Genomic DNA, 17,193 nt, shown 5'->3' on the forward strand with positions numbered 1-17,193 from the left:
AGCACTTTTACAACCCTGTTGTTTTAGGGAGGAAGGGAGAGGCACACCCTAGAGCAGGCATCCCCAAACTTCGGCCCTCCAGATGTTTTGGCCTACAACTCCCATGATCCCTAGCTAAGAGGACCAGTGGTCAGGGATGATGGGAATTGTAGTCCAAAAATTTACTCTCCCTCAGAGTAAAAATGCAGTAAGAATGAATTTGCTGCCCTTTCATGACACCCAGAATCTGTTGCCACAGGCAACCGCCTTATACTACCTAATGGTTGGACCAGGCTGTACTCCATGCTAAAATTCTGCACCAGGCAATCCACATTCTTTGTTGAGAAAAGCTGCATTAAGTGATCCCAGTCGTAAGATTTAGAAACCTGTTCTTCCCTCCCCCCCCAAAAAAAAGGAAAAGGAAAAGGAAAGACAGAAACACGAGTTTCTTAAGAAACTGAATTTTGCACCCGCAGTCACTTTGTGTGTACTTTCTGTGCTTCCACAGAATTGTGGCACCTGCGACACCTTGCGTATTGAGGCCAGTCTTTTTTCCCCCTTTCAATCAGGACAAGAGTCCTAAACGTGCTACAGTCCCAGCAGTGATTAACCCGGCCCCCTCCCCCTCATCCATGTTGACTAATATCTGTACTGCGGTTTTGGGACAGGAGTGCTTTGAAGGCCCTCTGCCTTCGGTTTCAAAATGCTGTGTAAAGTGCAAGCAAGCAAATTAAGTAATCTGCCTATGGCCCTTTTTGTGTGTATGTGACTAATTTCAGTGCCGATTCAAATATGCCTGAGGTGAGTTTGAAGCAAAGTTGTCAAAACAAGTTGTCGAAAGGGTTAACTTACAGTGCCGCAAGTTTCATCTGTCATGCCTTTGTGGTTAATGCTTTTGTTATTTTATTTAAGCACGCATTTTAATCATTATGGGAACCTTCCTCTGGGACAAATTTCAAAGAGGTCATCATTTTATGCTCTCTGGAAAAGCCACAGAGAGACCTTGTGGCCGTCTGCAGTTAAAAGAAGCATGCTGGATTAGGCGGAACCTTCGATATTACTCAGAGGTGCTCTTATTCCTTATTTATTTATTTTCCTACATTATCCCCGGGGGTGGGGAACCTTTCCAGCTTGGCAGACGAGATTCCCCCCTCCCACTCCACAGGCTAGCTTTAACAGGTGGGCGGGAGCCACCCATCTGTCAATCACCTGGCATCATGGAATTCAAGGCAAGTGTACTTGTGGTTCCCAGGTCATCAGCCATGTAGGCCCTGCCCAAACAAGATGGTGGCCTTTAGACCCTGGCACCCTTATGTTTTCAGCCTTAACATCCATAATAATAATAATAATAATAATAATAATAATAATAATAATAATAATAATAATAATAATTTATTTATACCCCGCCCATCTGGCTGGGTTCCCCCAACCACTCTGGGCGGCTTCCCACAAAACATTAAAATACAGAAATCCATCAAACATTAAAAGCTTCCCTAAACAGGGCTGCCTTAAGATGCCTTCTAAAGGTCTGGTAATTGTTGTTCTCTTTGACCTCTGGTGGGAGGGCGTTCCACAGGGTGGGTGCCACTACCGAGAAGGCCCTCTGCCTGGTTCCCTGTAACTTGGCTTCTCGTAGCAAGGGAACCGCCAAAAGGCCCTTGGTGCTGGACCTCAGTGTCCGGGTAGAACAATGGGGGTGGAGATGCTCCTTCAGGTATACTGGACCGAGGCTGTTTAGGACTTTAAAGGTCAGCACCAACACTTTGAATTGTGCTCGGAAACGTACTGGGAGCCAATGTAGGTCTTTCAGGACCGGTGTTATGTGGTCTCGGTGGCCGCTCCCAGTCACCAGTTTAGCTGCCGCATTCTGGATTAATTGTAGTTTCCGGGTCACCTTCAAAGGTAGCTCCACAGAGAGCGCATTGCAGTAGTCCAAGCAAGAGATAACTAGAGCATGCACCACTCTGGAGAGACAGTCCGCGGGCAGGTAGGGTCTCTTGGGTTCATAGAGACACTGCTGAATTAATGAAGGTGAATCATATTTCAGGTCAATTTAAAATGTTGTTAGGGACTACCTGGATTTTATTTTTGGGTACTGTGAATTTTTATTATTACTTCATTTGTTTTGCAAAAAATTAAATGGAAATTATTATTTTTAAAATACACTTATAAAAAAGGCCTGCATTCAATGTGGCATAAGCTTTCAGGGACCACCAAAACGTCTTCTGACCCACTAAAGTTTATGCAGCTACAATGTATTTCTGAGTATTTAGGATGCCACAAGTTTGTCCTTCCTCTTTTTTAAAAAAAATAAAATAAAATTATGAGACATCTTCTAGGTTTGTGTGAGGCTATGCCCGGAACTATCAGAGCCACCCACTGTTACCCTGTGTGACCTAGAACACACCCAGCACTTTCTCCGGTCTACATATTGTGTGGAGAAATGCATTGAGAACAAGCTGCCTCTCAGAAAAGGTTGCCTGTTATTACCAGCATTCTCATTAAAGAGACAGCAATAAGCTTCCAATAAATAGTGACAAGGCTCCAAACTGAAGAGTACGCAGTTGGAAAATCTCTGCTCCAGACTGCCGTGGGGCGGAGCCACAAAGCTACCGTAGCAGGTGGGAGGGGGAGCCGAAGGACGGTGGGGAGGGTGGCACAGTGCAAATCTCCCGCAGGAGTGCCAGATTGACTCTGCCAGTGCATTTGCACTGTGCTGACACCCCTGTTGCCTTGTCTGTCTCCTGGTAAGCAACGGTGACCCGCCTGCCAGGAAGCTTGCGTAGTGACTCGGTCCCACCTGGTGAGCCACTTCTTCCTGTTGGATACAAGGCCAGATCTATAGATAGAACGTTAAGAATATTAGCAGTGCTGTAACTGGACCCTTTCCTTCCCATTGGGATGGAGAGATTTACTGTACAGTAACTCGTTGTTCTGTCTTGCTTTATTAACATAACATAGTGACAAATAGGATTTTTCTGCATTGAAACTTTCCTTGCTGTTTTTTCTTTATAGCATTCTTCAGAGTTTGTGATCCTTGTTAACTAGTAAGCATTGTTTTGTGTGCTTTGTTATTTTAAAAGAAAGAAATCACAGATCCATTGGAATCACTGCTCCCTTGATTTCAGTTTAAGTCTTTGTCTTCAAAGCCTTCCTTGGCTTTGCTCTCCTTATATTTTATACAGTGAACGCTTGGGTTGTGAACATGATCTGTGCTGGAGGCACATTTGAAGCCCACAGCATTTGCAACCCGCGTCTGCGCACATGCGGGTCGCAATTCAGCACTTCTGCGCATGCGCAAAGCGCGATTTAGTGCTTCTGCGCACGCACCGAAACCCAGAAGTAACCCGTTCCGGTACTTCCAGGTTCGGCGCGGAGCGCAACCCGAAAAGATGCAACCTGAAGCAGCTGTAACCCGAGGTACCGTATGACTGTATGTATTGATGCCCATGACTTTCACTCTTCCACCATTGCCGCCCTCGGCCAATAGAAGGTGTGATATTTCTGCAGACTGTCCATTCACTCCTGCTTCCCCTCACCAGGTGCTGCCTCTGTCTTGTCCTTCTTCTGCAAAGCACAATTCTTCCATTAAGCCTTTTGTCGTGAAGCTTTTCGTCGACACCTTTACACCTCATAACATCCTGAAAACAATTTAGGCTGCTCTTCAGTTGCAGCTGCATAGCAGCCTCTTTTCCATAGTGGAGGCTGTGTGCGAATGATGCAGCCACATTGAAAAGGGGGCTCACCGCTTGGACAATTTTGCATACGAACTCTTCCCTTGTCATCCCTCCCTCCCTTCTGTTTTGGTGTCTTTAAATTATAAACTCCTCAAGGCAGAGACACTCCCCCCACCGTATGTAATAGTATCTGTCATGTACCTCAATTGCTCTGTATAATTTAATAAATAATGATCACTCCCACTAATAGCAAACTCAGTTGCTGAGTGCCAACAGGGCCAGAGGCAGTTTGCTGGGTAGGGTGGAGCTTCCATGTTAGCTTCCCAGCAGATGGATTGCTGATGCATCCCAGAGAGAAATGGGGAGCGTGGAAGCAGCAGGGAAGTTGGCACAATGAAAACGCACCGGCAAAGCCAATCAGGCACTGCTGCCAGAACGTTTTCACCGCACTGGCCTCCCTCCACTCCCTACATCATGGAAAGCAATAGCAACCAGCCTGCTAGGGAGCTAGCATAATGGTTCTGCCCCACCTGATGAGCTGCTTGTAAACAGGGTAGTAACCAAAATAGGGCCACTGAGAAACAAGAGGGAGGACTTTGCATGCTCAGAGGAATGCCAGAGTTTGCAGAAGTCCAAATAATATTTAGGAAAAAAACTTTGAAGGCTAAAACAACATCAGCATCCCTTAAAAAAACAGCAATCGCAAAACAACAACAACAACCAGTGAGCATGCTCGGTGATCACAGAATGTTGAGTGTCTGTTTGGGTGGGCTGAGGACTGAAAAGTGTAGGGGAGAAAGAATTGAACGGTGTCTTGCGGAGAGGTTATGACTGGCTGGAGCACTGAACAGGAGCACTCCACAATAAAGCATTCTGTTTCAGACAGTGCTAATACTACAGTACAGTACAGTGGAACCTCGGTTTATGAACACCTCGGTTTATGAATTTTCGGTTTATGAACGCCGCGGACCCATCTGGAACGGATTAATTCACTTTCCATTACTTTTAATGGGAAAGTTCGCTTCAGTTTATGAACGCTTCAGTTTATGAACAGACTTCCGGAACCAATTACACCCATGTTTCAGTTTATGAACGCTTCAATTTAAGTACTTCACGGAACCGTCTGGAACGGATTAATCCACTTTCCATTACTTTCAATGGAAAAGTTCGCTTCAGTTTATGAACGGTTACTCCACGGACCGTCTGGAATGGATTAATCCACTTTCCATTACTTTCAATGGGAAAGTTCGCTTCAGTTTATGAACGCTTCAGTTTATGAACAGACTTCCGGAACCAATTGTGTTCATAAACCGAGGTACCACTGTAATGATAAACCAAGCATGTTTCAAAAGGTGAAGAAGACGTCGTGGTTCCATCAAAGCGCTTTTTTTCTTGGCACATCCATCAAAGGGCTGAACGCTCCCCTTTTGCACTTGCCCTTTCATGTGTTCTGGGCCTGCCTGCAGGTGTCTTGCAAGTCTTACTCAAAATCAAATGGAAAGATGGGCGGGACAAGGTCTCCCTCTGCGTTTCACAAACTACAAGGTCCAGACTGTTCATTAGCGAGAGGAAGTGTACAATCAAGATGTTAATTCCGTTAGGTTGTTTGCTCCCCTTTTGTGAGTCTGAGAAATTGCAAGGTTTGGGTGTGTGTAGTGTTTTTGCCCCTTAGCTCTGCTGACCACAGGGGTGAAACAGAGGTTTGAGAACAACAACAAGAAAACAGCTACTCTACCACAAGTTCCACTCAGCTTTCCTGGCTGAAGTGTTGAGGGCAACTGTCTCTTTTCCCCTTCTTTGCTACATCTCTCTCTCTCTCTCCCTCCCTTTCTTTTCATTCTCCCCTCTTTTCAGCCTGATTTTTCTCTTCGTTTCCCCTCATCTAGAAAGCGTGGAGGGAAGGCACATCAAATCCGAGATGGGGACTGAACGGGCCCTTGTGCTGGACCGCTTAGCGAGCAACGTGGCCAAACGGAAAAGTTCCATGCCTCAGAAATTCATTGGTAAGAGAAAACATGCTTTTATAATGACATCGCACTGAAAGTGTTGGTGCAGAACTCACATGTTTGTTCTGCCTGGGATGATTCGAAAGCTTATGTTGGTGCAGGAATTAGTAGCGTACCTTGTACAGGAAGTTGTGTTCACAATCAGATCCCTGATGAAGTGCTTGTGGTGCCTGTTTGTTCCTCTTCTCCCCCCCCCTTCATTTCATTGAAGTGGGCAGCTTTATGTGCATTCCTTGGCATTTGCAGTTTTCACCCTGAAAAGACTAGGAAAGCTTTTAAGGCTGCTGATTGGAACCCTAGAGACTTCAAGAGAGCATTGGATTGATTTCCAGTGAGATCAGTACTGGCCCAATATATAGCCCAACCCGGAGAGCTGTGATTCAGAAGGCACATAAACAGTTTGGGGTTTTGCTACTGGTATGTGTATTGAGTACCTATGAAGTAATAGACATAATTCTTACCCCAAGACAGGGTGCAGCCTTTATTACAGCAGATATTATTTGCGGAAAGATATTTTAGCTGCCTGATGGCCTGTGAACTGATTGATTGATTGACTTTAACTGCGTTGCATATTCCCAAAATCTCAATAAGCGGGTGGCAACTTACAATTGCAGCCTTCATATTTCCTTTTCCGTTCCATATCGCAACCACACCTGAGGATCAAATAGGGTTAAACATAATACACAATTGTGCCCTTAATTCACAGCCCCTCTAATTAAAATTTAGGCTTGCCAATTGAAGATGGCTCCTGCTGATTAGATTACTCTGCTAATTAAACCAGTTTAAGCTTGAACCCATTTTGTGTCTTTGATTGCACAGATATTATTAATTGGGGCATTTGTGTGTAGGTTGAGGACCCTATATGTTTGTGCCTCTCTGCATGTACTTGCATATAGGTGCACAAAACAAAAAAAGCACTTACGCATGTATGGTGGCTTTATAGAAGCACTTTCCTTTAGCTTTTAGCTTTGCTGTTTTTGACATATTTTGAATATGAAATACAGATAAACTTATTCCAGTAATTACTTTGCCAAGTTACCCCATGAAAGATTAATATTACTTAGTACTATTGGGCAGTGTTTAACTAAGTTTTACTCAGAGTAATCCCATTGAACATTAATTTCAATTTCTGTAGTTCTTCTCTGAGTAAAACATAGCTGAATACCATCCATTATTTATAATAAAATATTAGTACTGTTAATATCGGAACTACTGTTGGTATTGCTAGTCTTTATACTGCTTTTTTTTAAAAAAAATACTGATATTCTAATTCTATTTAATTCTATTAGATATTTTATAATGTTGTATTTTTATACGCTTATCAAAAATTTGCAGAATGAGAATGCAGTTTGCAATTTGTAAGAGCAAAAGAAAACACATTTGAAAGACAAGTGGGGAAACTGGAAATCTGTTCAAATAACGGATTCATTTTGTCTATTAGCATTTACATCTATTTACATATTATCAAAATCTCAGTTTAGCAGCCATTGAAAGAAATTGATAAAACAGTTTATCATCCAAAACTACCATGTTATTGGGCAGGGGGGAAGGGCATAGTTAATTTCTGAGGCGTTTTAGGATGTGTTGGATTTCTGTCACACTGGGATGCATAAACGAGCATGCACTTAACTCCTGTGCTCACTGATAAAAATGGTGTTATTCATGGAGTAATTAACTAAACCTTTAGTTGATTTACTGAATCAAAGGTTGGTTCCCTAACTTTTCAACCATTCACTTGTAGCTCTGCCTTAAGCAGCTTTCTGATGCTAGCAAGTTCCTTGCATGTTTCCATGCTATTAAAAAACAACAACGCTTAGCCCACAGCACAGTAAGAGCTTGGATGGCCATCTGTCATGGGTGCTTTAATTGAGATTTCTGCATTGTAGGGGTGTGTGGAATAGATGACCCTTGGTGGGTACCCTTCCATCTCTATGAGTCTTTGATTCTAGGGCAGCTGCAGTATTTTGCTGGCCAGCTGCTAACCCTTATTAAAGCTAGGATGTCCTAGTAAAGCCCTGGCCTCAGTGAGACAGGGACCAACCTCCTGTACAGTTGCACCTAACACTACGCAATCCAAAGCAGTACCTTTGGACCCCAAGAGGCACAGTTTTCTTGTCTCCAACCTGTCTTTGTGTATCATTCTCTCTCTCTCTCTCTCTCTCTCTCTCTCTCTCTCTCTCTCTCTCTCTCTCTCTCTCTCTGAGTTTCAGAACAGAGCAGGGTGTATTTCTTGATTTTTTGTCCGAGGCCAAACACTCCCCTTATACGTCTTTACCTCAAGCTCAAGTTAAGCATGAACCTACTATAATTTTATTTTATTTTATTTTCTAGAATTTTTATTGAAAAAATGCATGGAAAGAAACTCTGCTGTGCTTAATAGAGGATAATCTAAATAATACAATTTAAAGCAAAATTTTGTTATGATAGTGCTGCTATAATAATATAATAATATCAAATTATAAAGGTCCAAGCAGTATACACAATTTTACATTATCTTGGACATTATCAACACAGTAAATTATAGAGACACTCAATTCTTCACACACACCCCAAAATATAATCACCTCACTGTCCGCCTTTTCTGGAACTTACTATATTTGTGAGTTTGTCCATGGTTGTTGTTGTTGTTTAATTATATTATTACAGCTATTTGTGAACAATATCCCAAATTTTGATTACCCAATTGTACATGGATGGTGCCTTTGATTTCTTCCAGTTATAACAGATAGCTATTCTGCTGGCAGTCAGTAAATGCTGAACCAGTTCAATCTTCCTTTAATACTATGTCTTTAACGCAGCCAAATATTTAATGGATTTATATCCTACCTTTTTTTATCCAAGAAGCTCAAAGTGGTGTAAATGGTTTTCCCCCTCCTCATTTCATTCTCACAACAGCCCTGTGAGGTATATTAGGCTGAGAGGCAGTGACAGGCCAAGGTCGGCCAGTAAGCTTCACGGGAACAATTATTAGGTCAAGTGTATCCTATTATTGCCTTGATTTCAGTTGTTACATCCTCCTAGAATTTTTAAACTTTGAGACAAGCCCAGAAAATATGCAGCATTCCTGCATTCACCACTCTGAATCTCCGGTGTTGATCACAAGCAGTATTATATATGTTTGGGACATGATGATTTTAAATAGCATAAACTTTTTAAAACTTCATTTAAGAGATAGCACAGGTTATTGGGGGACTTTTGGCCATATCCACTTCCATGGATCTGTCTGAATTTCTTGTCCAAGATCTTGATTCCAACCGTTCAGATAGAAATTTCTTTCTAATTCCCGGCTCTGTATCAGTTCGTATATTCAGCGTAATACCGTTATTGAGCTTCCTTCATAATCAAATTTTATAAGCTAAGATCTCTCTGTATTTTTTATCTGATCTTGCTGCAAACGCCCTGTGACTAAATGCCACCCTCTCTCTTTTAATGCCTTGAATAAAAATAAAGTTGACCTTATTTCCCCACCCCACCCCCGACTCTGCAAGAGCAGAGGGGGAACATTTGTTCACCGTGACCACAGCGGGCTCTCTCTGACATTTACAAGCAAGAGTCAGTCGTCACCTGTGCAAAAATGGTGTGTGGGGTTTGTTTGCAGCTTTTGCACCTACTTTGCACAACTTTGATGGACAAGATCCTTTCCCTACGTTACAAACCAGCAACACTACCGGTACAAACCATAATCAGGTTGTGATTATGAAGGCAGCAGGTGATGCTCGCTTGTCACTGGGATTGGTGGGTTTCACAGAGTTTGGGCCCCTTCACTCACCCACCAATCCATGCTTCTTTGCAAAGTTCAGCTGGGAGATGGGAAGGGCATCCCTCTCTCTTCCCTGATAGGAACAGTTATCCCACGAAATAGACTAATCATATACAGGTATACTGTATATGCCAAGGATAGGATGATACTCACCCAAATCCTGGCCAGGGATCCTTGTAGCAAGCAAAACTAGGAAAAGGTGAGGCACGGGAGAAGGAGATGCTGCAGACACCTATTGCCTCTTGGGGTTTGGCTGGATAGTCTTCTCCTAATTCAAACAGCGAGAAGACTGCTTTTATAGAGTCATGGGGTGGAAAGCAAAGTCCTGTTCGACAGGATCCAGAACACCACAAGGTTGCAAAAGCAACTCTGCCAAAATACAGGTTCTAGGTATCCAAAAATGTCTCACTATTGTCCTCTTCACATGCTCGGAAACATAATCCAATACACAGGCCACAAGTCTCCCCCATATTAGCTAGCAAAGTCCAAATTGCTTGCATCACAGTTTCGGCTTGATTTTCACACCAGCCCCAATCTTTTTTTGCTGCTTCCAGCCTCTGTAAGCAAAAACCATTCATATACACAAAAATAAACTGCCAACCTAGCAGTTCGAAAGCATCTCAAAGTGCAAGTAGATAAATAGCGGGAAGGTAGTGTGCTGCTCTCGTTCGCCAGAAGTGGCTTAGACATGCTGGCCACATGACCTGGAAGCTGTACGCCGGCTCCCTTGGCCAATAACGCAAGATGAGCGCCGCAACCCCAGAGTCAGTCACGACGACCTAATGGTCAGGGGTCCCTTTACCTTTACCTTACAAATAAATATATCCATTCTGCTCTGCGGTTGCGATGCAGTTGCTAAAGCTCCTTATCTTCAAGTTGAAACAAGCTGCTAGTTGAAACTGCAAAGCTTTCATTTATTATGCTAATTTTTTAGTCTATCTGGGTCAAAGACAGTTAACTTAAAATTGAAGGACAAGAAAGAAAAAAAACGGGTATACGGTAAAAAACAAACATGTTTTTAAAGCATTATATGCAATAAAGAATGCATATATATCATATGCATAAATACCTCAAACAAAAATTGACTTACAAGGTTGCCAGATATTCTTCTACTTTATTAAGCTTGCCAACTTACTAAATAATACAACAAAGGCATTTTAATCATGACAATTGACACATCAAGCATCACAAACTTTTATGGACTATTACTCATGTCATTTTACTTATTTATTTATAAAAAATATTTGTATAGCTCTGTTTCATAAAGAATATATCAACGTGGTTTACAGCAATAAAACCGTTAAAAAGTTAAAAACATCGATTAACCATGGTGAGAGGATGTATTCTTAACTGCCTGCATAGGACTAGTGGAATAGAACAGTTTTCAACGGGTGTTTAAAAGTTGGCATAGAAGGCACCTGCTGAATCTTTGCTAGCGAAGTCTTTCACAGGACTGCGCTGATGACATTAAAGACTTGGTTTCTTGCTTAAAGAGGTATGGATAAAAAGGCCATGAAATCAAGCGATACAGAAGTTCTGTCATATTTCTGTGCAAAGATCAAATGCCTATAAAATAGGAACACCAACCTTAATTTGTGACAACACTATCTTTCCGGCGATACATAAATGAATTAAAAATTTGAAGAGGAGAAGAAACCCTCTGGATGAAATCTAATTCCCTGATAAATTCTAATACAGTACCTACTCTAGATGCTTTCTTTTGTTAAAAGATTGTGACTTTCACAACAGCATTCTGGGTAAGTGAAATGCTCTCGCGGTGGGCTCTGAACATTGTCACTTTTGCTGTCCATTTCATTCTTTTGCAAAGAGATGGGTCTGCTTAAATCTTATAGTCCTTAAGTTGCCTCAAGAATTTTTGTGGCATTTTCTGAAACAGATTAAAACAGTTACCCCTCTCAATTTTTTAAAAGACAAACACAAGTTTCCAAAACATATTTATTAGACGAGTATATCACGCAGGAGCTGGAACTGAACATAGCTTGCTTCCCCAATACAGCAAATAGCTCTGAAGAAGTGTGCATGCACACGAAAGCTCATACCAAAATAAAAACTTAGTTGGTCTTTAAGGTGCTACTGAAGGAATTTTTTATTTTGTTTCGACTCAGACCAACACGGCTACCTACCTGTAACTAGCAAATAGCAAATTCAGGTTTGCCGTTGTGTAACATGTACAGCATGTTTAAGAAGAGGCACAAATGCAGGTGCTATGCAGTGTTCAACTAAGAAAACAAAGTCCTTTTCACCAATTAAAACACCAGCAAACTTGAGCCAACGGGTGCACACTCAGTAGGGGGATGAAGCCAATGGCTAATGCAATGTACCTGTATGATGAAATAAGTGTTTACAAATATGACATGAGTCAACAGTGTGATGCAGCAGCTAAAAGAGCCAATGCAATTCTGGGCCGCATCAATAGGAGTATAGCATCTAGATCAAGGCAAGTAATAGTACCACTGTATTCCGCTCTGGTCAGACCTCACCAGGAATACTGTGTCCAGTTCTGGGCACCACAGTTCAAGAGTCACCATCAGATCGCAAGACACATTCATCTTGTGAAAAATTCGTCTTGCAGGGCATTCGTCTTGCGAGGTACCACTGTATACATTTTATCCTCTCTAGATAAAAAGTTATACAGTATAGATGTATTTATAAATACTATAAGATTTATTTATAACGTAGGTTCTCTTAACTTTCCAGCTGATGAAGAATTAACGAAACAGGGCCTTGTCTCATTATCATAAAAAAAATAAAACTGCTTGAAGACTAAAATTAATCTCTCTCCTGGCCCGAGTTCTTGGAACCTTTGCATTTGATTTCTTGATATCACCAAGAACTCCAATTTCTACAGTAATTGGTGGGAATATAAGCAGGGCCTTTCCCATAGATCTTAAGGCACGGGCATGAGGCCTAGCCTTTCTTCACATGCTTATGTAACCATGTGGAAGAATGGGGGGGGTTCAAAAATGTGAACTGAGCTGTGATAGCACCTGCCTTATTGGGGTAAGGTACAGCTTCTGCAAGGTATAGGTTGGCAAACAGTTTCTTGAAGAGTTGGGTTAAGAAAGAAGGAAACACGGGTGTCTCCGCAGCACTGTTTTCTTGGCACTATGTTGCTGTTGTCAATTAAAAATAAAATAAAATTACTCCGTGCGGTGGGGTTTCATATAGTGTGACTTTCAAAAAGTGACTCACTCTCTTTTATCCTCAAAGGCGCACTCCCATAAACCTCTTTTCTGACCTTAAGCTGACTTTTCATTAAATACTAGAGCGAAAAATTGCTTGGAGGAAGATGTTTGGATCTCTTCCTACCTAGACCATCCTTTTCCTCACCTGATGCCCCCAGATGCTCTGGCTGCGGCTGATGGGAGTTGTAGCCTCAAATTTCTGGAAGGCACTAGGTTGGGGAACACAGACATAGACTCAAGTAGCAGAGGATTAGATAACCAGGATCCGGACAAGAATATTATTGGATAACTGTTTCTGGGTCCTGTGCTTGTTCTCTGGGGGAAACTGAGGTGATTATCTGGTGCAGAACTTGGGCCTGGTCTACACTCACAGCAAAGCATGGTGGGAATAAGAGTCTTGAACCGATATATGAAAGAGGTGGTAGGCTGTGCATCTTCAGATGGCAGAATATCTTCTCGTGCTAAAATACGGAGAACCATTTTAGCAGTACAGTACTCATTTCCTGCTCTGCTAGTCCTCTACTTAGGAGGATTGTGGCTCCCTTACAGGAGCATTTAAAAATGTCACACACACACACACACACACACCCCTGCACCTCTCCCAAGTATTACAGTCCATTTCACCATCTTACGACTCGGAGCTTAACTTATGGTTACCAGATTTTTTTCAATGAATCCGGGGACACTTTTTTCTTTTTTTGAAGCTGAGTAGCAACAGGGAGTCAGTAGTGGGGATGGTGAGGCAAAAGACCCTGGGCTCAAGCGCACATGCATACTGTATAGAGGTCCAAAGCCCTTTTTTCGCACCCTGTGAAACATAAATGCGCAGAGTTTTTAAAAAAACTGGGCAATGGCCGCCTGCCTGCAACTCCTGAGCCTCCCCCGATCAGTCAAAACAAAGGGGGAAGGAGATCTGTATCGCCAGATGTCCCCGGTTCCCCTTTGGTAGTGGCGGCGGCAGCGGCAGTCAGCAGCGCGGAGCCAGCCTGGTGGCGCAGTTGGCTCTGGCTGGCTTCAGGAGCTGCTCGCTGCCGTGGCGTCTGCCATTTTTCCTCTCCAGAAGTCCCTATATGATGTGTTTCACACAAGACACATCATATGGGGACTTCCGGAGAGGAAAAATGGCAGGCGCCACGGCAGCGAGCAGCTCCTGAAGCCAGCCAGAGCCAACTGCGCTACCAGGCTGGCTCCGGGCTGCTGAGGCTGTTGCTGCCACATTTCCTGGGGAGAGATTTGCAAACATTGAGAGGAGAGAGGTGACATCATTACTCTGTTGTGTTGCCCTGCCTTGCAGCCAGGGAAGGACAGCGCAGCAAGTGGCGTGATGGTGTTACTGTCATCTTTGAAACGGTAAAGCCCCAAGGTGCTAAAATGGACTGTACCATCTTAGACAGCACCAGACAGGCAAGGGACCATATTTTCAAATGCTTCTCTTTTTTGGGGGGGGGGCACTTTCTGCAAGAAGAAACTAGGACTGGAAGAAGCAGGCTGGGCTGATCTCACACCTTTCTCTTTGAGGTGTTAGTTTATGGAATGAGCTTCATAGAACAAGGCCAGGCCAATTAAAAACCTTAATTGAGAGGGTGTAATCGCTGAAATGATGCCCACAATTCTGCACCCGCCCAAAACAATGCCATAAGTGTGTGCATTGTGGGTTGTTGTTTCTTTTAATTCCATGTTCTTGATCGCAGTTGAAATTGCGCCAATGTTTTCTGGGTCACTTTGTGGTTTGCCACCTGTGATTAATACCCTTGAGTGTTTGCAGCTGCTGCTGTGCGATTAAGTGGATCAGATTGGGTACAAATGAGCAGGTGGAAACCATAATTCCTATATGTCCTATTTTTTACTTAGTGACTCAAACATTTCCGGTTTGGGGTTTGCCACAGGGTGGAAATATTTCACCCTCTGCTATCTCCTTCCCTACCAGGTTTCTGCTTATATACCAAAGGTGAACCCTTTCTGACTATCTGACTACCCCTACTCCACACAAACACATATATATTTTTCACAGTGCTTGAAAGCTAAAAGCTAACCCCAAACAGGAGGTGCTTCTAGAGCAGGCATCCCCAAACTTTGGCCCTCCAGATGTTTTGGACTACAGTTCCCATCTTCCCCGACCACTGGTCCTGTTAGCTAGGGATCATGGGAGTTGTAGGCCAAAACATCTGGAGGGCCGCAATTTGGGGATGCCTGTTCTAGAGCTTTTGAAAATGTTTTATGAAAGCTTCGTCCCCCTTTGGCTCCAGCCTAGTATTAACCCATGAGAGGAGGAGTACTCATTTTACATCAAGCAGGAGTCCAAGAGCACCTTAGCAGTACAAAGTTGTAATTCAGAATTACTGATTCTTCTGAGCGGTATCAAAGCCAGTGCAGTGCTTGGAGGAATACAGCAAACCAGGACAGGGCTAGTGAGTCATATGCAAAGCATGGCAGAATCTAGACCCCCCCCCAAACACAATACAGTGGAACCTCGGTTTATGAACACCTCGGTTTATGAATTTTCAGTTTATGAACGCCGCGGACCCATCTGGAACGGATTAATTCATTTTCCATTACTTTCAATGGGAAAGTTCGCTTCAGTTTATGAACGCTTCAGTTTATGAACAGACTTCCGGAACCAATTACACCCATGCTTCAGTTTAGGAACATTTCAGTTTAAGTACTCCGCGGACCCGTCTGGAACGGATTAATCCACTTTCCATTACTTTCAATGGGAAAGTTCGCTTCAGTTTATGAACGCTTCAGTTTAAGTACTCCGCGGACTGTCTGGAACGGATTAATCCACTTTCCATTACTTTCAATGGGAAAGTTCGCTTCAGTTTATGAACGCTTCAGTTTATGAACAGACTTCCGGAACCAATTGTGTTCATAAACCGAGGTACCACTGTAGTGGTTACCTAGTAGAATGCAAATTTACTGGTTAGGTAAATAAAATACTTTATGGTTGGTAATCCTAATATTCACCATGTAATTTCACCATGAAAGTTTCATACAGATAGGACAAATTGCCTTCATTGTGTGGTGAACAGAACGTTTAAGCTTCTTCAAAGAGAGAATGCTAAAAAAGCATCAAGATGTTTTGAACTGTGGGTCCAATCTTATAGAAAAAGTCAACATTCTCAACATTCTCTTGTACTCAAATGGTACCAAGAAAAAGCAATAACCAAGACAGGACTGTGCAGATGAAGAGAGGGAGCCATGCGAATTGGAGAAGGCTTGGATCTTTATGGCTGGGATAATAATAATAATAATAATAATAATAATAATAATAATAATAATAATAATATTTTTTATTTATACCCCGCCCTTCATAGTTTAGAAATATAAAACATTGATTAAAAACGACTTAAAAAACAGCTTAAAACAGCATAAAATACAACATCAATGTAGCATCTCCAGGGCTAACTGGTCAAGTTAGTCCTGCTAAGGCCAGCAAGGAGACCAGGGAACATAGCTGCCAAGTTTTCCCTTTTCTCACGAGGAAGCCTATTCAGCATAATGGAATTTCCCTTAAAAAAGGGATAACTTGGCAGCTATGCCAGGGAAGAATTTAAATGTGGGGACCCAGAAGGGTTTCTTCATATAAAAAGGGAAGGGAAAAAGGAATGGAGGATCGGGCTAAATTGAAGGCAGGCAGAATAACTCTGCCTTACAGGTCCTGCGGAAGGAGATCAAGTCCTGCAGGTCCCTAGTCTCGTGGGACAGAGCATTCCACCAGGTCGGTGCCATCACTGAAAAGGCCCTGGCCCTTGTGGAGGTTCCCTGCTTTTGGATGACCAAAGTAAAAACAAAACTGTGCCATGATAACTCCCTGAAACGAGATATAAGTAAGGTGAAAAAACTCAACTAATAATTCCTCAAAGACAAATAATAGATTTAAATATTCCCAAAGAAACTTGGTATAGAAAAGAAATAAATATCCCAAAAGAACCTCTAAATAAAGTAAACCTTGACGAGGTGCCGGCTAAGTGACTCGTTTCACTGGAAAATATCTGTTTCCTCAGAAGGAAAATGTTAATGTTAAAGGGCTGAGAAATACCATTGCTCTTTGAAAAGTTTAAATACAGGGCTGCAAAAGCTCTCCTGGTTGTGATGGTATGTCTCCATTATTATATTTGGATGACCAAAGGCAGGGATCCAGGGATAGCTCCCCACCCCAGTGGCACAGCCATGAGAATACTATTGTAGTGATGGCAACATCTTCTTGCCATCCCTGAAACTGAGTTGCAAGGACTGCACTAGCAGCTCTCATATAGGAATGCCGTTTATCTCTGCAGAATGTACAGAGACACACAGTAACCTCCCGGGGCTTGCAATAAAATATACCAAATATTCTTTCCCATTGCCTGCACAGAGCCCGCCCTAACGCTGGATGTTTCCTTAGTTAATAGTATGCGTGAGTTCAAAACAAGAAACTGAAAACTTTCAGCATCCCTTGAGAAACGGGGCTAATTTTCTTTGATTTGTCTTTTCTAGAGCTGGCATCTGAGTCATAGACAAATGTCATTCTGTGGGGGATTTTTCTTTTTTAAAATTCCTTTTATCTATCAGATGGATCACAAGAT

The 17,193-nt window shown here is 42.6% G+C and overlaps 1 protein-coding gene across 3 annotated transcripts in view; it reads left to right on the forward strand.

Moving 5' to 3' along the window:
• Positions 1-17,193, forward strand: part of IKZF3 (IKAROS family zinc finger 3) — a 57,352-nt gene that overhangs the window by 34,400 nt on the left and 5,759 nt on the right. For all 3 annotated transcript variants that reach the window (XM_035136255.2, XM_035136257.2, XM_035136258.2), the window contains exon 7: positions 5,543-5,659. In XM_035136255.2, coding sequence (XP_034992146.1) covers positions 5,543-5,659 — 117 coding nt within the window. The remainder of the gene's footprint in view (positions 1-5,542; positions 5,660-17,193) is intronic.

This window comes from Zootoca vivipara, chromosome 13 (genome assembly GCF_963506605.1).
Source record: "Zootoca vivipara chromosome 13, rZooViv1.1, whole genome shotgun sequence".
NCBI classification, from domain to species: Eukaryota; Metazoa; Chordata; class Lepidosauria; order Squamata; family Lacertidae; genus Zootoca; species Zootoca vivipara.